General features: G+C 40.2%; 1 protein-coding gene across 1 annotated transcript in view; it reads left to right on the top strand.

Annotated features, from left to right (window-relative positions):
- cpne2 (copine II) overlaps positions 1 to 24,221 on the top strand; it is a 68,410-nt gene that overhangs the window by 39,278 nt on the left and 4,911 nt on the right. Inside the window, exons 9-13 of the mRNA XM_008299638.1 lie at positions 4,913 to 5,046; positions 6,774 to 6,828; positions 7,233 to 7,284; positions 12,501 to 12,634; positions 23,419 to 23,655. Coding sequence (XP_008297860.1) covers positions 4,913 to 5,046; positions 6,774 to 6,828; positions 7,233 to 7,284; positions 12,501 to 12,634; positions 23,419 to 23,655 — 612 coding nt within the window. The remainder of the gene's footprint in view (positions 1 to 4,912; positions 5,047 to 6,773; positions 6,829 to 7,232; positions 7,285 to 12,500; positions 12,635 to 23,418; positions 23,656 to 24,221) is intronic.

Raw genomic sequence — 24,221 nt, 5'->3', positions numbered from 1 at the left:
TCCATCCATTATCTATACACCGCTTAATCCTCACTAGGGTCATGGGGGGCTGGCGTCTATCCCAGCTGACTCAGGGTGAAGGCAGGAGACACCCTGGACAGGTCACCAGTCTATCACAGGGCTACACTTAGAGACAGACAACCAAGCACACTCACATTCACACCTACAGACAATTTAGAATCACCAATTAACCTCAACATGTTTTTGGACTGTGGGAGGAAGCCGGAGAACCCGGAGAGAACCCACGCTGCAACATGCAGACCCCACACAGAAAGATCCTGGGTGTCCTTCTTGCTGTGGGGCAACAGTGATGCCAGCTGCGCCACCTTGCAGCCCCCCGGTGAAAATGTGTTTTAAAAGTTTAAAAGGATTTATAAGGCACCTTGTCGTGCACAGGGGTTGTTTCAAGTGATTTACAGGCAAATATAAGAGTGAAACCACTCAAATTTTCTCCTTTAAAATGTGTTTTTGTGGCTTTTCAGAAGCAGCTGTTACTGGAGGAATTGTGTTTTCAGGTTGTCTGTTCCATTCTTGTAAACGAGAAAACTTAGGACCACTTGGAGAGAATTTTCGCTAAATTTGGCACAAATATTGACTTGGACTAAATAATAAACTAACTAGATTTCGGTGTGCAAAGATTATGTCAATATAACGATATATATCAGGAGAGCTTTGAGCGAACTTCTTAACATCTGGCACAAATTTTGGACTCAAGGATGAACTGATTGTATTTTAGTGATCAAAGATCATTCTGTTTTCACAAAGCACATTTTTGGACTCAAGATTTTCTGCACTAATTACGACAAAATTTCACACAAATGTCACTTATTATTAAAATTATAAAGTGACGGCATTTTACTTTCCCAAAGGTCAACTTCACAGTTACACCCTTAGGTTCTTTCTTGGCTGGTATTTAAGGGCTCAGGAACAGACGGACAGACTGTCAACATATTGCACATTTATTTGTATTCTTAATTGTGGTGAAATCTTCTGTGCTGCTGGTTTGAAGATGTGAGTGAAGCATCCATGTTTTAGAATTTGCAGCTTCTTTGATTCGTACTGGCAGCATCCTCAGCTGTCATGGATCCAACTCTGAGTTTTCTAATAACTTAACTCATTAATGTGAACACATACAAGGATTTTTTGTTTCTTTCTCTGAACTCCAAAGTTTTAACTACACATATGAAGAGTTTGGACAGACATGGATGGAACTTGACTATCGGTGGAGGAACACAATCTTCAGGCTGTGATTCTTGGTCCCTCATTTCGTCTATTTTCTCCCCTGTACTCACACATCTACCACCTTTGCTCTCTCCCTCTTTTTTCCCGGTCGCTGCCCTTATTGAACCAGAACATTGTTGTTTTATAACACTCCCAGTGGCTCCAAACAAAGCAAGAAAGAAGAAGATGGTTTAGACTATCTTTAAGCTGATAGGAGGGAGGCGGGGATTCTGGGTCGGGTTCTTGTCAGCATGCAAACCGCTATTCAGCGCCGGAGGAAAAGCCTGTCACTCTTAATCTCATATTATGTTGGGCCGTGTGTGTTTTCCTGCTCTGTGTGTTTGTGCTTCGGTTACATGTGTTGAACGCCTCCACGTGTGTGTTGTTCTCATATTTACTGTATGTCATCGCAGTGTCACCCTGAGGTCAGCTGTGTTAAAAATACACCTCTGCATGGGTTCAGGGTCATTGTTTCCTTTGTAGACACGGCTGCACTACTATCTGCTTTATTTCCTATTAAAATGTCCAAGAATTAAAAAGTGGATTTTTTTTTTTTTAAAGAACAGAATTCATCTATTAATTCAGCATTACTCACCACAGCACTCACAGATGTGATCATTGTCCTTTCTTTGTAGAAGTTTCAACCCTACAGTGTTGTATGAAAGCTGTAACCACTTATCACGGCTCTGGCTGTATTCAGTGATACATAAAAGCAGCCACATGCGTTGCAGAGCTGCAAAATGAATCACAAATCTGTTAAATCACATCAGTTGGCTCCTAAATGAGGTGTGTGAGCGGTGCAGAGTGGGAGTCCAGCAAGTGGTTTCAAAATCAGACTGTCAGTGTTCTCTTTCTGCAAGACAATGGGCCGCTCCAGCAAGTCCAGATTCTCTATTTCATTCCTTCAGACCTTCACCTCACATTGTATGAAGCCACTGAAAGGCAGAAGTGCTAATCCTCTACTGTCACTGTTTGTTTTCACTCGGTTTGTTAAAAATGTGTGAGTTTCATGCTGAACCAAGAGCCGACGGCATCATTACACCCAGATATTTCGTGTTGTCAGTGACTTCTGTGTTTTCAAGGTGTTCTGATTAAAAAAATGTGACAACAAACAGTGTGAAGAAGCTGAGCCACGGCTGCACAACGCTGGAAAAAAATGACTTGTCTCTGATTAACCAAAATGTTTCATACTGTAGCATAAAGTTTTTAGATTGATGTATTAAATACTATTTTGAGGCAACAAGATCTAATCATCTATCAGAGATAAAAGCTTTCACTGTTATTTCTCATTATGTAATTGATTCAGAATCTGCAACATAAAGAATGAGACCCTGTGACTCAATGAGATTACCTGGAAGGAAACGTTTTAAAACATTTTTAAAAAATTGAACAAGTGGATCAAAAAATCTCTGATTATTAGTGAGTTGAGACGTGAATAAGATTAAAGCTGCTGTGAAAAATCCCATCTTTGTGCACAAATTAACAATGCAGAACTCAACTAGTGCTATTTTTTTAACCACATGTAGCTGCATGTCCCAATAATATAATAACAGAACATAGAATATTTTATAATACGAAAAACTTGGTCATAAAAATGGGGCTGGAAATGTTATTTTTGTTGAACTTTCACAACTGATTGAGCAGGTTTGACAAGTTTTACCATGTAAACAACAATATTATGTGATAATAGAGTTCTGGAGTTTCAATGTGGTTCTCAATATATAACTGAATCAATGACATGATGAGGAATAACAGTGAAAATTTCAGGCTGTTATCTTTATTAGTTCCTGTGATATCGTCATTCAAATAGCCTCAAATTTCAGTGTGCGCAAAAAAGAAAAGAAAAAAAACGATGGGCGATTTAAAAAAAAATAAAACAGATCTCAGAAAGTATTTGATATATTAATCTAAAATTTCACAGATACCATGTTTAGTATCCATGTTTTATCATAGAAATAAGCTAATATATTGAGCAAATACTAGCTGATCAAGCAGAAGGCTGCTGATGATTTGAGACCACTGAAAAATGCAACAGGCGACTTTTCAGATATTATTTAAGTGGGCTGTCAGACTTACGTCGGACTTCACTGACTTCACAAGTCTTCCTGGTAGCTGCATAATATTCAGTTTGTGACAGTCATCTTGTGGCTTCATACAGCTCTACGATGGCAGCTTAAGAAAATAGCTGCTGTTATATATCACTTACCAAGCGACCAGATCGTGTTTTTAGAACCATCTTTGGTAACGTGGTCATTGATTATTAGTAGTGATCTCTGTCTGCTGTTTGGAACCTTCCTCATATGGTAGAAACGCTGACAAAGACATCTTTGGAAGCCATTCAGGATGTCTTGGACTCGTCATACCCAGCTTTATGTTGCTGATTTAGATTGTAAACACATTTGTTGCACTGTCTGGTGCAGTGGCAACAATTCCAAAACACTGCAGTACCTGTTTTGGTTCAAACCAAATCAAATCTTCCTTTCCAGTGTTTTCTTCTTGTTTCTCACTCATTCTGTGCACACCTGAAGGATCCATGTCAACCAACTCTGTGTCTTTAAAGTAAACTTAAAAAATATAAATAAATTAATCAGAATAATTCTATCAGACAGGCTCCTCTTGTAGGTTATTATGCACATTTTCTTCTTGTATCAAGCAGCGAAATCAAGTTGCAGCTGTTAAAGTGCCTTTTTCAAATCACATCTTCAGCAATGACTCTATCTAGTTAACTATATCCCCAAAGTCAAAACGAAGCACAGAGAGGCAGCTTTCAGTTTTTATGCACCACATATCTGGAACAAACAGCAACTCCACGGCTGAAGACCTGTTTGTTTCTGCCTTTCATTAAAAAGCGAATATTAAACTGCACTGCGACATTTTACTGTCTGTTTAATCTAATTTTTTATTGTCTATTTAACTCTTAATTGTGTTAGAATGTCTTTTGATATTGCTTCATGTTCATTTCTCACTTTAAATTGGCATGTTTTCAAAATGTGCTGCACATATGAGCTTTCCCTTGTGTGTGTTTTACTTGTGTTATCAGCACATGGGCTCTATTTTTCTGCATTTTGCACATGTAGCTGCTGTGATTGTGTAACTGGCTCTACGTTCTTCCAAACGCAGGTTTAGCTACGACTGAACACCGCGTCTGAAAAGCTCCTGTTTGGAAACAGACGGACTTCTGCTGCTCTGCTAATGTTTCTGCTCACACTGCACCACCCATGTCGATGCAGTTTTGCACAACAGGCAGTTTTCCACTCCTTCAGAAGTTAACTTTCCTGAACTAGAAATGAATCCGTCTCACTGTCTGTGAATCCAGACGTTTAATAAACTCAGCTCAGGCATTAACGAGAGCAGCATGTGTCACGTTAGGAGATGACATTGAAATCCACACTGAGGTGATATACAGTAGGGCTGAACTGGGTAACGTATTAAAACTCACAGCTTGCTTGGTTGCGACATGAATTCTTCTCTCTTTAAATGAGAAACAATAAATCCGAGCTCCTCCGGTGGCTCCACCTGTGTCATTTTCAGTTTATTTTAATAGAGATTCAACCTGTCACAGTTTCATTCTGTTTTGCTTCCCATCATGCACCTGGCTTTCCACACAACACTTACAGCATCACGGCGCCTCAACAACGCTCCAGGCTGCTAAGATGCCCTCTGATACATCAGTTTTCTGTGTTTTCAACAGGTCGGCATAGACTTCACGGCGTCTAATGGGAACCCCAGAGAGCCGTCCTCCCTCCATTACATCAACCCGCTGGGCAGCAACGAGTACCTGGCTGCCATTTTAGCTGTGGGACAAATCATACAGGACTATGATACGTAAGTATTCGAAGCAGATGTCTTAGTTGTTGTGTTGTTTGTAGTCAGTTAGAGAAGAAACATGCGATTCTCAACAGGGACAGAGTAAATATGGCACTAAATACAATAACTAACCCTCTCGACCCACTGTTTTTGGGCTTTATTTGTCACAGTTTTATTCACTGTGGGCTCATTTTTAATTGCAATGTAAAATACTGCACCTCAACCGAAAAAGCCCTCCATGAATACATATACAGAGAACTCAAAATGTCATTTGTGCATAATGACACAGTTATGATGTCGTAAATCATAAAATAGGAACATGTTTGATTGGATTTGATTATTTATTTTACAAAAATTAAAAAGAAAAACAAGACAGGCGTCAACATGTACAACATTTTTCCAATTGCTACCAAAAAAAAATACGGTGGTTCCACATTTTGTAAATATTTTACTATTTACTGCAATGCTAACTGTATCTTCCAACAACCTGCTGGCCTCCTACTCCACTGTATGGTATTTCATAGCCATGTTGCATTTCTTTTAATTGATTAGATTTGCTTTATTTTAACCTCAGTCTTCCTAAATTGTCTCCAAACCTCTGTGTTCTGTGTAAACACTGCCTGCTTTTCAGCCGAATAGTTCCTGAATTTTAGTCTCAGGACTGGTGGTTGCAACGGAGCCAGATTTGATTTAATTTCTTTACAGGATCTGGCAAAACAAGCGGTTTGTTTTTGATGACTTTAAATGCAGCACGTAGAATAAAGTGATGAAATATCACTATTTAACAATTAGATGTGGTTTATTCTAACGATCGCTTACGCTTCATAAATGCTTAATTCAAGGACCAGTGGAAAGTTGAACATCTGATGTGTCTGCCTCTGGTTCTTGGGGATTTATTTTTAAAAAGAAAATTTGCCTTTCAAACCTTTAGAGGGCAACGCTAAATATCAGCAACCTTTCTTTCTCCACTTTTCTCTTTACTACAGCTCTCTGAAGATAGTTGACTTCACTGTTAAATGATCTGCATCTTTTAGCAGAGGTGGAGTCAAATACGATACTGAAAAAGAGATGAGTGAGGTTGCTTGACGCAGTGCATATTTTTCTAAAGGCTAAAATCACATTTGCTCTTGAAATGGACCATTGACCTTACAAGCGGCTCCACAAAAAGCCAAGTGGCATCTTGGATATTTCTGCGGGGGGAGTTTTGCAGAGTTACAGTCACTTTGGGCTTTGCGGAAAGAACTAAACTGGTTTAACACTTCCCTAATACCCGTCTTAATCCCATCATCTACCCAAGCACCAGTGTACAGAGCTTTAGCATGGGCATCAGCGGCGCACGGCACACACAGACTCACAAACCATCTAGTTTTCCTGTTTTAGCTTGCACGCTAAAAATAAGGCTTTTCACACAGAGCAGACTGAGACCACCAGGAATGCTGCTGGTTCTTTCAAAAAAAAAAAAATCAAACTGTCACAAAAATCCCAATATGTCAGTATATCTGAGTTGCTGTGTATCCTTGGACAAAATAAAAAAGAGTTTCTTTTCTTAGTGAGGAACCATTTTACAGTGTTGCTTCATTTTTCAACAAGCTCTCTGCTTGCTGGTCTGTGAATGTGTTTCTATGTGAACAAGGTAACAGGATTTCCACTGCTGTCTAAATCCAGCTTGTTGAATTTGTATGAAAAAAAAAAGAAAAAGAAGGTTTAACTAACGTTCCAATCTGTTGTCATGGTTTCCTCCTCAGTGACAAAATGTTTCCTGCTCTGGGATTTGGAGCTCAACTCCCACCGGACTGGAAGGTATGTGTGTTGTTGTTGTTGTTGTTGTTGTTTTTGTGCGTGCAGTCGTGTGCGATGCATGTGCACGTGTGGCGGCAAAGGCAGAGGGAAGAAGGCGGGTTGTCGTCTGCAAACTCGCAGTCGAAGCGAGCCCGCGTTCCACTTGCATCGCACACGCACGCACAAAACACTCGCAGATAAAAACTGTAAGCATTATACATGCATATTCAGATGATTACGCAACTGTCAACCCATCTGTGTTGCCATGGCACTGAGCTGATGAAAAGGACAAAGAAGAGCGAGCTGCACGGAGAGCTGGAGAGACGGTGGGAGGGAGACGGTGTGGGAGAAATGGACGGCGTGTCTTAACTATAGTTTACAGCGTGGTGAAGGATGAGCATTAATACGTGTCGGTGTCTCCTCAGGTGTCGCACGAATTCGCCATCAACTTCAACCCGACCAACCCTTTCTGTTGTGGTGAGTAGCAACAGATGCTATAAGTGACCCTTCCTTTGAAAATATGAATATTCCCAGTTTTTATTAAATGCCTCTTTATGTGATCAGTTTGACCTCTATGGCCTCATCAATATGAGACATGTTTGGCCTTAATTAATCATATATAAAAGCTGATACTCATAAATCGGAGCCAGCCAATTATCTGTTATGTGCTGCTCTGTCCAAAACTTAACCGAATCTAAGCTTAAAATTGTAATTTCTTACTAAAACACAACTTCATTCTACATGTCTTGTTAAAAAATTTTGAAAAAATTAACAATTTGACCTACAAAATACTGTAAAAAACTTTAAAAATGATGCGCTTATTGCCATAACCATGGAGTCATTAATAGTTCAGCTGCAGCCAACAGCTTCTTGACAAAAATTCAGAGACTTTTCAGCTAAACTGGGTTGAGCTGCAGGCAGTGTGTGTTTACACAGAGCAGATGGGAGGCAATGGAACAACAAATATGTAACTAGGATCTAGACGGATGTCATCAGTGACACAGCTGCAACCTTTAACCTCTTAAGACCCGAGCTCTTGTTTGATATGCATTTTTATTCCTCTTTGCTATTTGATCTGATCAAATAGCAAAGAGGAATGAAACGTGTTTATTTATCAGAGCCAACGTTCCAGCGGTCCTTGAAATCACTGTCTGGGACATACTGTTCTGTCAGAAACTTACTGAATCTAAGCTCAAAATCTTATTTTTTCATCAGAATTTACTTCATCCTGCACATCTCATTTAATAAATTGCTAAAAATTAACCATTTGACCCAACAAAATTCTATTAAATCCAAAAAATTCAGCAATCTTCAGTGCAACCATGAAGTCAATAGTGATTTAGCTGCAACTAGAGTCTCATGACAAAAAAAATCAGGGTTAGGTCTTTGAAATTTGTCTCGATAACTTCGATAAATTTGTCCCCTGCCGTGACCGTCGACACAGCAGTTTGGAGTGGGTAGTGTCAATTCTCTCTGGTTCTGGTTAAGGCTAAAATCAAAATCACTTCATTCTAGATGCCCCATTTACATATTTTCGAAAAATAAACTGTTTTTAAATGAAACACACCAGATTCTCTTAAAAATAAAAAAAAATTCTGCACACTTCAGTGCAACCACTACGTTGTTAATGACTCAGCTACGGCCACCAGTCATGTGAAAAAAAGACTTTTCAGCTGCACTGGATTGAACTGCAGGGTGTGTGTGTTTACACAGAGCAGGCAGGAGGCAGGCATGGAAACTAATTTTTTACATTTCTAGTAAAATATCTATAATATGTACATTCACTATTTTTTCCAGTGATGGTAGCACATGTGGCCACTTGTATGTTGATGTCAAGTTTATTTCTTATGTTTTTGTAATATAAATAATTAAAGAAATCCAACTCTTGTTTATTCTTTTTTTATGGTTTATGACATTGGAACTGAGTCATGCTGCACTAAAGATATCTTTGAGTTTCTGCTACTTGTAGCCGTGGTAGAGGAGCAGGACTTTACATTGTAGTGACAAATGAGCCCACGGGCGAAAAATATCTGAGAACATCTTGGGTTTCAAAGGTCAAAATAAACTTCTCAGTGCTCTCTGAACCGCAGCATCATATTACTTGCTTGTAAACACACTGTTTATAGAGATACCAATAAAGCAATGTGCCAGTGAATCTGTCTTTATAGTCACAGATAGTCAAATAGCCCATTTTGATATTTTTGCGATATTGATATAAACAAACTTAACTTATTCATCAGCCATCTGAAGCCTCTTCTGCTCTCGATCCTTCACTAAAATGCTGATTTGTTTTCTGCTTACAACTCTTTTCCACGGATAATTGAATCAGCTGAAAACACTGCGTCTTATCTGTACTTGTGGGTTGTCGTCTTCTTTGAGGCCTGAGCCCACATCGTCTGCCAGCAAGCTGCTCCAACAGATAGGGGTTACCCAGCTTCTTCCTGCTCTAAGAAGATGTAAAACACAGTGTTTTATGGTGTAGTTTTCCACCACTGATTTACAGAGGGATACATAATGACAGCTACAGTTAAAGGACAGTAGAAGATAGAAACGTTTTCTGCATAAACATTCAGACACAAGGCTGCAATGTCAGTGTGACTTTGTGGAAATAAACACAGAAATGAACAGTGCAATAGAAACTACAATCAGCTAAAAACACTACAGGAGAAAACATTGGTCTTTAATGCACTGGTCAGTTTTGAGATTTTGAGATATTTTCTTCCATAGCACACCTTCATTTAGCCTAAAGGAGCTGATTTTGCTATGCTCTGTCTATAGGACATGTCTGCAAATTAGGGCCTTTTTGCATATTGTAAACCATTAACTGGTGATGTATTAAGTTGATATCTGTTGTTTTAAAGCTGCCTTTGTAAATAGTGGCTTCCAATTAATAAAATAGGTGTGGAGTATTAGAATGCATATTCCTAAAGGCAAACAAAAAATGTTTTTTCATCACGCTCTGAGCCAGAAATCTCCATTTCAACAGCACTTGCATTCACCAAACTTTCCACTTTTCTTCCTGTCTATATTCTGAAGGTCTGTGCAGATAGGTTTGCTCATTTATCATTGATCATCTGATTTATGGAACATTTTGTTCTTTTTTCAGACAGTATTCTGATTGACAGAGAAGTAAAAACAGATATCCAAAACGCTCTCTGTAAAAACCTTTGACACATATCTGTCAACAATATGAAACAATAATTTTAAAGGTGGCTTTATCCAGGATTTACATTTCTGTCCTTTAAACAAATGTAATATTTTAACATACAGTTTCAGAAAAACTTGTAATTCAAACAAAGCACCGCCTTGTTAGATGTAATCAACTGGGGAAGTCTCATTCACAGCTGATTAGTTAAAAGTTTACCCTATTAACCTGTAGTATCTATCCTTAAGCTGGAGTGTAAAAGTAATGCAAGACATCCAGTAATAAAAAGCAACAACAAAGGAAAGAAGCAGCATCTCCAGAGCAGCCGACAGCAGCAGGTGCTGCACTATTTTCTGTATCTGAGTAAATAAGTCCTTCACACCTCACCTACACCTCCCACTTTGGATGTTAGTCTGAATTAGCAGTTTGAACACTAATGTGATATAATATGACACCACACAGTTGACACATTTCCAAACCTTCACATTTCATTATTGATGCTCCGACTCTGAGCGAGAATCTTTACTGATACTGGTTACAAACACCTGCAAGTGAAATTCCCATCACTCCGAGTGTGATTTGTGCTTACAGCTGAAATGGAGACCACGTTAACCATCTGAGTTTGAAAGGCACGTTTTGTTTTTTAAATCACCAAAATGACAGCGTTTATCAGAGACAGAAACTGTAAAAATAAAACAATCATTAGATTTTCTTCCTTACAAAGATTCTTGAAGTAATCATTGATGATGTATGGTTCCTTCAGGAAAAATTTGTGAAATTTAATTAAAATTGCCATATTCTGCATGTTGGGTGGCGCAGTTGGTAGCACTGTTGCCTCGCAGCAAGAAGGTTGCCGGTTCGCGTCCCGGTGGGGGCACCGGAATCTTTCTGCATGGAGTTTGCATGTTCTCCCTGTGCAGCGTGGGTTCTCTCCGGGTTCTCCGGCTTCCTCCCACACAGTCCAAAAACATGTTGAGGTTAATTGGTGATTCTAAATTGTCCGTAGGTGTGAATGTGAGTGTGCTTGGTTGTCTGTCTCTAAGTGTAGCCCTGTGATAGACTGGTGACCTGTCCAGGGTGTCCCCTGCCTTCAGCTGGGATAGGCTCCAGCCCCCCCGCGACCCTAGTGAGGATTAAGCGGTGTATAGATGATGGATGGATGGATATTCTGCATGTTTCATTTTTTTTTAAAAAGCTAAAAATGTGATATTTTCTCTAACTATATTCTATATAAAACAAATAATTCTGTGCTCCTCAATGTATCTGGTATGCTATGTTTGAATGGGCTACAACTAACAGTCACATGATGAAAATTCAGAGTTTTCAGTTGAACTGCAGACAGCGTTTCCACCGAGCAGAGGAATAAAAGAGCAAATAAAACCTACTGGGTCAATAAGGTGAATGCAGCATGGCTCAAAAACAGTACACGGAGGAGAAAGTTGTTGGAAGATACATTCAGTACGGTGAACTATCTTTCTAGAGTTGTTGTACCAGTGTCCAGCCTCATATGACGACGAGCATGGCTGCAGATTGTTTGTCTTGTTTATGTGCGCTCGTAAAAGGCTCCTCAGCATAAGCACATACTGGAACTAACATTTCCTCGACTTCAGCACACCGAGAGACATTTTGCACCTCATCAACATCTTTCAACTTGCTTCAATTCAACAGAAAGCCTTTTTAACATGGTTCACTTGCATCTGTTAGCTCATCATTAGCATTTGAAATGTGAAGAATGCAAATGTGGTTATTGACAAAATGCTTGAGTGGCAACTGCTGAGAGCAAAACTGTGACACCCAGAATGAAGCTGCGTGAGGCATATTTTACCCTGACAGAGGAAGTAAAGGTCATGTTAAGCAAGTGCATTTACACTCATCCCTCTGCTGGAGAGGACCTCTGTCAAAAATATTAGCTTCTTCTTCAAAATGGAAGCACGGCTCGCTGTTATTAAAACGCCTGCCTACGCAAACGCCCTTTTCTTTTTAGGGTTAGCGTCTTTTCTTGGCCAATACAGCCTCCGGTGCACTCTGAGATGAAAAAGTTCCAGGCTAAGCAACAAAACCTGAACTGCAAGTGCTGCTGTATAAAAGCTTCTTATATAAAGTGTATCATGCAACTCTCCTAACAAGGGCTTAGCATTACATCTGGCAAACAAATGGTTGTTTGTTTGTGCCTCACGGTGAATTCTTTATTTGTATATTTGCATTTCTTGCTCTGAAGGTGCATATTTTTATCAAACCGAGACGAGATGTGAGTGAGGAGACTTTTATATCAAGGAATAAGCCTGAAAGATGGAGCTGTGTTTAAGTGTCGGCTTCCCTGTTCTCTTAAGGAAATAAAAAGCCGTGCAGGAGGCCGTGTTCACCAAATGATCCCTGTCTGATTGGAGTCTAAAATAGTAGTGCTGATGAGAAACACTAACATGCTTTCATGAGCTTCTGGCCCCTTGTTGAAATGTCTCATTTGAGTTTGGAGACATACTGTATGGAACCTCTCTTCCGCCTCTTCTTACTTTTTTCTAACTCATCTTCATCTGAATTCTCTCTCCAGGTGTGGAAGGCATCGCCCAGGCCTACTCCGCCTGCCTCCCTCACATTCGCTTCTACGGACCGACGAACTTTGCTCCGATCATCAACCATGTAGCACGTTTTGCTGCTCAGGCCCTTCAGCAGGAGAAGGCAGCGGTGGGTGACAACAACTTCCCTTTTTTTTTTAATCTGCCTTTCAGTGTTTTAATTATGCTAAAGCCAAGCCTGTTGAGACACTGTTGAGATGAAAACATTTGCAAATATGCAGGCTGTATTCCAGTCCCAGCTCTTCTTCTCTATTCGTTTCTCACTTGAGAGGTAGAATATGTTGGTGGAGGAGTTGTGTATTGCCAGACACAGCTGCTGACTCCAACCACAACAACTACAAATCCAGCCAGTCTGTCAGAGCACCCTCTTCTGTCGACACACCTGTCTGTCAACGGCGTAGGTTTGCTTCTTTAACTTTAGTAACTTCTTATTTTCTTGGTACACTTGTACACATGCACATGCATGAACACACACTGACTTTCATTCTGCAAAACAGTCCCTTTATGCATTATGTATTTGCTCATGTAACTCTCTTTACACCAGAATGTCTGTTTTGAGTCCTTTCTTTCATTCTGTTAGTTTGGCCACAGCATTGCTCTTTTACATGTATTTAAACCAACTCAAAAGGTTCCACTTAACATAAACATCATGAGCTTAGATGCAGGCATTTGACATCAGAGGTCTGTACTATGAAGCAAGATTTGAGGTTTGCGAGGGAACTTCTTTTGAGTGACTACTACAGTGGTTTTAGATGGCTACTACACTGGTTCACTTCTTGCAGATAAAGCTCCAGATCAGTTTATGTTCAACTGATTAACATGCATCAACACACCACCTACAAACAAAAGGTTTTGGGGGGAAAGTCACCATTTGTGCTTAAACTCTTTCCCAAGCAAAGGAGCTTGAATATCTCAGAATCTTGCTCCTGATTGATGGGAAAATGGTGCATGAGATGACAGATGGCTTTGTTAAAGCATCAGCAGTAATACAGGCGCTGTGCTGGACCTTTGTGGTGAGCACTGAGCTAAGCCAGAGGGCAGAGCTGTAGTTTTGTCAGTCAGCCTTCTTTCCAGCCCTCACCAGGGGTCATGAGCTCTGGGTCGCAACTGAAAGAATAAGATTGTGGATGCAAGGCTGGGCTCAGTCTAAGAGGTAGGGTGAGGAGCTCGGACACCTAGAGGTGCTCAGAGTAAGTTTGCTGCTCTGTTGCATCAAAAAAAGCCAGCTGAGGTGTTTGGTATCTGATTAGGATGCCTCCTGGGTGCCTTCTTTTGGAGGTTTTCTGGGCAGGTCCAACTAGGAGGAGACTCAGTTCTTGCTGGAGGGATCACATTTCTCATTTGGACCCTGAGAGGAACCAGAAGAGGTGGTTTGGGGATCTGATTAGGATGCCTCCTGGGCGCCTTCCTTTGGAGGTTTTCCTGGCACCCTGGGGGAGACCCAGAACTCGCTGGAGGGGTTACACATCTCATCTGGCCTGGGAACACCTTTGGGTGCAATGGAGATGAACTGGAAAGCTTTTCTGGGGAGAGGGATGTCGGGAATGACCTGCTTCATCTGCTGCCTTCTGCAACCCAACTCTGGTTAACTAAAAAAAAAAAAAAAAGATTGACTGCAAACCTAAAATATCAGTTCACAGATAGAGAAAGGGTCTTGAGCTTTTAGCGAGCGTTTAAACCTTTACTTTTCCTGATAAGCATAGATATGAAGGATATTAAGTCCAGTCTTTCTTGATTTTTTTTTCCAACCAACACCAAGACATTTTCTAAGCCATTTCATTGTTTTATAGGCTGCATTGTTCTAAAACAGACACTGATAAAGCACTAAAGCCTTCTACTTGTTCACCTTTTAACGGTGAAGAAAAGGGTTTAAATTATGTTTTTATATTTGCTCTTCATTTGCTTCCAGAACCGTGTGACACACATTCATTGAATGCGATACACAGTTGTGATTATAGTTGGATGTTTGCATGCTTTAATGATGGGGCATTGATATTGATAACTTGCACATTCACACTGTTGGCATGCTTTTTTGTTTTTTGCCACCTTTCCTTCCCGCTTTGGCTGCAGCAGCTGTGTTGCTCTCAGCCTCTATTATGTTTTCTAAATTCCACAGCGGACGGTAGCAGTGCTGGAAGAATGGGCAGACCGTGAAATCAGCTGTGGCAGATGATGTTATTTTCCTCGGAGGCACTGTTGCTCTTACTTTCAACTCCTTTGGTTTTATTTTTTCACCCTGATGACTTCCACTGACAGGTTACTTTAAGGAAAAGTTTGAATTTGCTCAGTTTTTTTACTGTTTATAGTCACTATAACCTCCGGGCACGTTGATGTCAGTTTGTTTGTCAACCACTTTGTTCTGTATTAAAATACCTCCACATGTTCAGGATGAATTGCAAGAATTGGACCTCAGATGCTGACTTTGGTGGCCTCTTGACTTTTTCTCCTGGATGTTTTTGTTTTACTACAGGCTGGATTGCAATGATTTCATATGTAGTTTCACTTTACTGTAAAGTCTAATAACACAGGATGGTTTCAGTGTACGATGAATAATGACATTCTGCCTCAACTGAACCGTATCAAGAACTAATTGACAAATGTTAACACGGTGCAGCAAAGCTCAATTACATGGCTAATATCTAATGCTAATATCAACATGCCAACATTTCCAGACTGACTGTATGTAAAGATTGGCCTTTTACTCTGTTTTACTCTAAATGGGACCATAATTTCCAAAATTAACACCATGCTGTGTTAAAACAGACATAAAACAAGTGATTGAATCTATAAACTTGTCAGGAAAATTTTTATGGAGGTAACAAATCAGGTGAGAACTACGGTCATTATCCCATAGACTTCAATAAGAGCTAACCTTCTTTTATAACCAGAGGAGTAGCCTGCATCTTTTTGTGGTCTGTTTTCGGCTGTTTCACATGTTTTGGTCACTTTGCATCTCATTGCATCTCTTTGTGCTCCTTTTTGTCTTCTCTGTAGTTGTTTTTGTCTCTTTTGGTCATTTAGCCTCTTTGCTATAATTTTGCATCTCTTTCAGGTTTCTTTACTTTGTTTTGTGATCTTTGTGCATCTCTTTTGTTTTGTATCAGTTTGTGCCACTTTTTTGTGTTGTAGCAGTCATTTGTTTCAATTTGTGCTTTTATTAAAATGTGTTTTTGGGGTCATTTAGTGTCATTTTTTGCCTTTTTTTTTTACAATGTTTTTGTGAGGTCAATGCGTCTCTTTTTGTTGTTTGTGATCACTTTGTTGTCATTATCAGTTTTTTATTGTTTCGTGTCTCTTTGCAGTCACTTTAGGTCACTTTGTGAGGAACTGCAGCTTCTTGTACTGCATAAACATAATATTGCGTCTTTGTTGGCTTTACTTTTCAAAGCGACATCTTTAAAAGCTACATCCGTCCTTCATTTACAGTCTGTGGCTGTGACAGTGTTAGCATTTAACTCAAATCCATGCATGTCTCTATGTAAAGTTTGAAAGTTGTATCATAGTCACCTTCACTATCAAGGGTTCTGTACTTTATATTCATCAGACAAACATTAAGAAGTAAATCCAATATCTAAAGAATTGCACAACACTAATTTCAGACTAATTTTGCAAAATATACACTATCCCTATCAGTTGTGTACTGATTTGGGTGTATTCACCTGCTTGTGAGAGTAGTATGCATGTATTAATGAATGTACTGTAACCGTAAAGGGGCACATAAAAAAGACAACCACAAATTTGTCTAACGTTATATATGTGAGGAAATTTCCACGCAAATTTCCACAAATCTGCATCGTTCTGACATTTTATTCAATATCTCAAACTCATGGCTGCTTGGTCCTGCTCTGTTGCTCAAAGAACACTGCTCTGTTCCTCGCTGAACAATCATTTGACAGCTCACAGATTCTATAATGCCCTGCTACCTTTTTCCATTTCATCTAATATACTGTTCTCTACCCATCTCAGGACTGTTCCGTGGCTCTTATTTGATCACTGACGCGTCACTTTTAATGCAGCTCTTTTGCACCAAACATGGACTTGTGGATTACCTTTATTTGTACTCTGCGAGTGTCTCTGTTGTGTCTGAGTCACTTTGTTCTCTGCTTTCCCTTTCATTCACTTCACTGATCATATTCTTCTTTGTATCATACCTTCGGGCAAATCACACCAAAGAAGAGCAAACTGTATTTTTTTTTGTTTGTTTACTCACCAGTGGTAGAGCAGCAGTCAGCAGCCTGTCAGGAGAGTTAGTGCTCATTATTTATCCACTCTGACGGCTGACGGGACGAACAAGTGTGTACATCTGTTGGCTTGAGCTCCTGGCATGTTGACCAGGGAGGAAGGTGACAGACCGGAGTGACAACTTCTGTCCTCTCCTCTGCCATCTTACACCTCTTTGCAGCTGAGACACTGACCAGGCTTTTCACACATTTCCTGGCTTAACAGCATGATAGGGAGGCCTCCTCCATCTCATTTGCTTCTTTCCGTGCCGGTGGCTCGGCTCGAGGGGCGGCTAAATCGGTCAACCCAGGCTTTGGTCCAAATAACTCAACAACTGCTGGATGGATTTCTCTACAGTTTTGTACATGCATTCATGCCTCCTTCAGGTTGAACTGTAATGAATGTTGTGATTTCCTGAATTTTCCATCTAGTAAACTCTTTAGGTTAATGTTGCAAACAGTCAAACTGAACACATTTTCATCAGTCTCAGCTGTACTGGACTGTATTTAGTACTAATTTGCAAGATAGTAGATAAATATTATATCTGCTAAACATCAGCATACTGACATTATCACTGAGTGCATGCCAACATTAGCATTTAGCTCAGAGCACCATTGTGACTAATCACTGCCTCAAAGACCTCTCTTCGTCTTATATTAATACAATAATCTTAACTAATTGAGCCTTTTTCAATGCCCAAGTTAGAAAGTCCCCCTCAAGGCAGCAAAATGAAGACAGATAAAAACACAATTTGGTGCAAAACTAATACAGTGTGGGGAAAAGGTAAAACTGTTTTCAAGGGAAACAAAAGAGAGTTCAAAGGAAGTTAAAACTCAAGTTTAATCAGGAAAGCCTCTTTTAAAGTGTGTATCCGTGTGTTCAGTACCAAGACATCAGAGATACAACTGGGACAGAAACCATCAAAGTCCTATATTCAGTAAAATCTTATATTGATTCCATGTCTTTTCCATTCAAAAAACAAAGTAAAATAAAGAAATGTAGCTTTTTATTTGTCCTTTTTTTGATCTATCACTTTATAACTCTGTCACACCGTACAGAGGATATTTCCAAGTTCTCTCTACTTCTAGCCATGGTTGTGCTGTTTCCAGAGAATTCATGCAAATTGCACAGGAATTCATATTGAAGTAAAATTGAACCCACAGTGAGTCAGAATGTGACAGGAGCAAAACACGTCCAGGAACTGCTTGAGGTTCAGCGAGTTAAAAGCCTCACCGCTGAGTTCTGTACAGTGTGAAGTCGATCAATAGATTTTTTTTTTGTTCAGGCAGGTAAAACAGCAGCAATCCAGGAAAGATGAATAAGAGCGTGTACTTTGGTCTCTTTGAAATATTTCTAAAATTATATAAAAAGAAACTGAACTGTACAGGCTTTGTGGTGTGCTGCTCAAAACTTAGATTACTCACCTACTTATATAGTCACAGCTAAGTAAGACTCACACGACCTGTATATTCTCTAAGCACTATGATTGTTGTTAGTTTCTTAAATCACAACCTGCAGCATCTTTCCATCGCGGAGTGTCCCTTATAAGATACGTATTCAGCTTTTTACAGAACATCAAGAATCGTCATCTCTCAGCAGTGGAGCCAATCCCGGCTAAGCTTGTTTGATCTGACTTCAGTTTTAGTCCGAACTAGTGAATTGCAGCAGACTGCACTTCCAACTGCTTAACCACTGGATTATATGTCAGAGGCACTAACACGTAAAATCCAAAATAAGATGAAGCCTAAGGCATCATGCGAAACCCAGAAAGTCTTTTCTATTTTGGAAACAGCTCTTGGTACAGTATTCCTCGAGCTGCGCGACTGTGTCATTCAAGTTGGATTTACAAGAAGTTCCTTTTCGGTTGTGTTGGATTGACAATGACGTGGTGTCTAAAACACAAGCGTCTTGTCTGTCTGGCTGTGTAGGTTCTCAGTCATCCAGGTCAGGGTAATCCTAAGTGCTTTAGCGGAAGGAAGCCTCTTGGGTGGGAGGTGAAACGTCTTCAAGAACCAAGAAGGAATCCAGCTGCCTTCTACAGAAGCACTGAGGATTACAAATGTCTGTCAGAGAGGTCTGGGTGATAAAATGACAGCAGAATGTCGCAGTGATCGACACCAATTATGAAAGCTGTGCAATAAAATGTTCAATAGTTTGACATAAACAAACAACCACGCTCTCTCCGAGGCTCATAAACAGCCAATCATATCCCTTGATAAAAAAGCCTTGTGGCCCTCTGTTGCTCTCCCCTGGCATCTGTGCACTAGTCTGGTTGTCTATCTTTTCCTTTTTAGTCTTTTTTTTTTTTTTTTTTTAATAATTTATTGCATTATAACAATGTCATATTGCACAAAAGACATGTCTGAGTTCTCTCTACCTCTAGTCGTTTAACCCTCTAAACCCCAAAACCCAGCAGTTTGTTTGAAAGGAATGTTGTCACAAAGATTACACCATTTATCAGAGCCAGAAAATGCAGTAACAGAAGGAAACAGCAGATTCCTGTCGGGAAAACTCACCAAATCTGAGCCTAAAATCTTTTGTGTAAAATAATTTCTTTGTCAGTTTTCCTAGAGGTACAAGAAAATGTGACAGGAGCAAGAAAACACCCAGAAACAGCTGAAGGCTCATGGGGTTAATGTGTAAACATTAACAATATCAAGTGTTCCTCGTAAATATGCAAAAATGTTTTTTTTTCCAATTTCAAACTAAGATTGATCAAAATAAATTCAACCTTTTATCTATTTGTTTATTAGACATACTGTAGGTCATTAAAAATTACCCCAAATTATTGATATCGACTGAAATAAAACATTTTGTTGTGAGAAATTGAGCTGTGTCACCCAGCCTGCACATTCCTGTACTGCTTTATGTAATCATGTGGAACTAATGCAGTTGTGACATATTTTTGCGATACCAGTTCATGTTTCAGTCACAAAACAACACAAGAGTGGCACAAACAGCAATCTCACACGTGTTCCAGACGTCAAGAGTGAAAATTACCTGTGAGGGCTCAGCGTGATGTTCCCCCACATGTGCGTACAGATGTGTGACACTCACAGAAGCTTGGGAGCTACAAACTTTTACACAAATGGTACATGTCCCCATCCTGTAGCACATATCCAGCCTGTATCTGAAGAGAGTGCAGTAGCTGGGTATCATTATGCTCCCACGGTGCTTTTTGTCCCTAATTGCACCCTGTCACCCTGCAGAGAACAAATACATGAGCGAAAACACACAAAGGCTTGTACTCGTCTGCGTGTTGTGTGTCACGGTCCTTTTGTTTCTGTAAGGAAATGATTGCAGGCCCTTTTCTTGTTTCATATTACAGCGAGTTCAAACACGGGTGGAACATAGGAAGGAGTAGCAGACAATGAGATGTGACAGCTGCAGCAGAAGTGTGTGGACCACATGCTGGGGTCGCGCTGAGGCTGATGTGTGCTGCAGAAAGTGGGTGGATGCAGGTCGGAAGGCTGCACACATCGGTAGGGCGTTTTTATGTTTCTGTTCTCCAGATAATGAGAGAACCTGCAACTGCAGACGGCGTTGGTGTGCACGAACACACTCCTGTCAGTGCTACACACACCCAGGCTGCAGGCCAGTGCAGTCTGTCCCAGTGTGTGAGCGACCCTGTCTGTGTGTGCGATAATTATTCTCTAATGAGCGCTGCTGTTAGCACATTAAAGAGAGAGGCTTCAGAGCCCTCCCTGCGCGTGTGTGTCTGTTTGTGTGTCACGTGGAAGTGCGATTGTGTTCCAAGTAAAGTCAGTGTGCGTCTTCACCTTGTCTCTTCTTATCACAGGCCAACCATTTGCATTTTACTATGCGGAACTAATGCATGTTTGTGTTTGTGTCAAAGCGAGGAAAGAGGGGAATACAGTCCAGACGGTAAATATTTAGACAGTTGCACGTATCTTATTCTTCGGGCTCTGTGCTCCAGCACATTCAATTTAAAATAAAAATAACGAATGCTCCATGAAAGTGCCAAGTCTCAGCTTTAATTTGAGTGGATTTACATCAATATAGAGACAACTGCGTGGGAGAGGGAGCCCTTTTAACACGTAGTGCCCAAAGTAATTGGGAAAATAAACATGAAGTCAAACTAAATTATCATATCAGATATTTTGTGAGTAATCCTTTGCTGTCGATGATTCGTCTTCGACATACAGACCGTTAAGGATTGTCGTGCTGCTGAGGGAGTTTTGATACATTCGAGTAAATCTGAGCACACAGACCTGCTCCTGTATACCTCTGCATTTCTCTTGTTGCTTCCATCAGCTGTGAAATCATCAGTATGTGTCAATTCTACTGGCAGAAATACATGCCCAAGCTCTAACAGCAGCACCACCATGTTTGACAGATGTCATGTTGTGTTTTGGGTTTTCAGCTTATCCTTTTTTCCTCCATACATTTATCTTTCCATCTTTCTAATGGAGGTTGATATGTTGTTTCATTTTGAATTTTGTTGTGAACTGCAGCTCGGCTTTTCTGTTTTTGTGGCCTACCAGAGGTTTAAATGAGCCACTGGTCATGCAGACACAATGTTCAATTCCTATACAAAGTATTCACCCTCTTTGGAGTTTTTCCATTTTGCTGCTTTTACACATTAAATCGGGGCTTTTTGGACAACAATTTACAAAAAAAGACTCTTTTGTGTCAAAGTGAAAACAGATTTCTACAAAGTAATGTAAGTTAATTCAAAATATAAAAAGTAAAATATGTGATTGCATAAGTATTCACCCCTTCAAATCAGTATTTAGAGCACCTTTGGCAGCATTGAGTTTATGTGGATAGATCTCAAACACTCTTGTACATCTGGACACTGCAGTTTTACCCCATCCAGGTTGTTGTCTTGCTAGAAAACAAATCTTCTCTCAAGTTGTAGTTCTCTTGCAGACTGCATCAGGTTGCCCTCTGGGATTTTCCAACACTTTGTTGCATTCGTGTTATCCTCTACCTTTACAAGTCGTCGAGGGCCTGCTGCCAAGAAGAATCCCCATCTCATGATACTGCCACCACCGTGCTTCACAATGGGGATGCTGTGTTTGTGATAAAGCGCATGTTTGGTGTCTGCCAAACCCAGCATCTACTCTGATGGCCAAAAAGCTCATTAGACCACAGAACCTCCTTCCAGTTGACTTCATAGTCTCCCACGTGCCCTCTAGAGAACTCTAGTTGAGAATTTATATACACATTTTCAACAGTGGCTTTCTATTTGAATGGTGACGAAAAGGCAACAGTGACTGAATGCACAGTGTCTCTCGTCTCAGCCACTGAAGCTTGTAAACTCCTTCAGAGGAATCATAGGTGTCTTGGTTAAATTGACCATGATTCAATGGTGAAAAGCAATAAAAGACTTCCAAGTGTAGTGAGTGCTTATATCTGCGCTTTACATCCTGGAGAGCATTCTAGACTTGCTGTGCAGTGATAAAGGGTTTGTTTTTTGGCACCATCCAAATGATTTTTCGCTCATACACAAAACTTGTCCGTCTCAGTCTACCAGCTTGTTGGTCATTTTTTTAGTTCTCCTAGTTTTTAAGACACTTCAGGCCGACCTAGTGGGAGAAGCTGTGTATCTTAATGTAAAAAAAAAAGAGATTCTTTGTCCAAATCCTGGCAAAACATGGTCTTAATGTGAACATTCAATCAGCATCATCTTGGTTTTAAGGAAAAGGCTAGAAACATGACTCCAAATACAATGTTGCTCCATTTCTGCTGGATGTGTATATAAGCGGCTGTTTGCTAACACATTTTTCAACTTGTTGAAAATAATATATCTGTGCTGTTGTTTCTGCTGTGAAAAGTGGTCCAGAAACAGTCCGTTGTTCGGTGTGTTACACAGTAAATGTGGTTTTTGACATATTCTGTCTATGATGATACACCTGCCCTGAAGTAGCACTACTGATTCCTCTCTTATTCAGGATCATTATGGTTTTTTTCTGGCTGCCTTTGCTACTTTTCTGTCATGAAAACATATTCAGAAGGCTGCACTAAAATAGTGTTCCGTCTCCCACGTTAGCACTGATGTAAGTGTATTTTATCCACAGTACACCGTCTCCTGAAAGCAGTTTACTGAGCATTTGTGTATGTTTGTTTGTAAATAAGATGATGGAGAAGAGACAGGATGAGTGCCATCTGTCTGCACAGGACATCTTTAGATTTGGCCATAAAAACATCCCATCTTATTTTATGCAGTTTAAACAGTCGCAGATTTTCACCAACTGGAGAGAGACGGGTTGGATACATCTGAATATGAAGGTGTCTGCTGCCGGTGTGGTCTTTGTTCCTTAATCTAAGTTATAATAACTACATTTATCATTCATCTCTGGGGTCTTTTTTTCAAGAACAGATGGTGTTTTCTATCATATGAATGGTGCTGAAAAAGCTTTCATTCTGGTTTCTATTTTCCTCCCTCCACTCCTCTTCACTATCAGTTACAGAAATACCTAAAACTCAGTTGCTTTTTAAAAAAATATTTCTCCTTTGTCTTGATTTTTATTCTTTGCCCTTTAACTGCACTTCCACAACATGTTGTCATCATTATTCACAGCATCATTAGCAGGATTACAGTTGGTTTTCCAAACAGAGCTCAGCTAAAAGTCACATTTTCTCTCATTTTCTTTCCTCATCACTTTCCATCTCGTCCCTTTCACCACCCCTCGTTCCCCTCTGCAGCAGTACTTCACGCTCCTCATCATCACAGACGGTGTCATCAGCGACATGGATGAGACGCGCGACGCCATCGTACAGGCATCTAAGCTGCCCATGTCCATCATTATCATCGGCGTGGGCAACGCAGACTTTGCTGCCATGGAGTTCCTCGACGGAGACGCCAGCGTTTTGAGGTCCAGCACGGGAGAGGAGGCTGTTCGGGACATCGTGCAGTTCGTCCCTTTCAGAGATTTCCGTAATGTGAGTTCTGGTCTAAGTCTATGCTTATACAGACGCATACAAAGCCAAACTAAATCAAAGGCCTTTTGACAAAGTGTTTTGTTGGAGTTTGTGTTATTCTAACTTTTGACAGCAAGATTTTCTATCTTTACTGCAAAGATAAGTTGGTTCCAAGTATCGGTCATCACCTTCCTTGAATTCTAATAATTGCTATTCGATAAGGTTGACCCTTGGTGCAAACATGTCTGTTTTAGTGTCTGCTGTCTCTCAGTGGCTTAAGCCTATTGTTGCAAGTCCTGTTGTCATTGTTACGCTCTCATATTAACTTTAACTGCACCTTAATGTACTTATTGGACAGTATTGCACTTGAGTCTTGTAGTTTTTGGCTACCAATCACAAATATGTTAAAGACTGTCTTTTTAAAGAAACGCTTCTCTTCGTCTTTGAATAACTATCTACAAACTCAACCCTTCCAGCCCTAAATGACAGCTCAAGCACACCGGCTAACTTACAACTTTCTTCAAACACAGTGAAACTACTCTACGATATTCAATGGCAAGTTGCAATTTTGGAGAAATTTAGCCATA

The sequence above is a fragment of the Stegastes partitus genome, unplaced genomic scaffold (assembly GCF_000690725.1).
Source record: "Stegastes partitus isolate 25-593 unplaced genomic scaffold, Stegastes_partitus-1.0.2 Scaffold1440, whole genome shotgun sequence".
Taxonomy (NCBI): domain Eukaryota; kingdom Metazoa; phylum Chordata; class Actinopteri; family Pomacentridae; genus Stegastes; species Stegastes partitus.
This window is presented reverse-complemented; position numbering and strand designations above follow the sequence as displayed.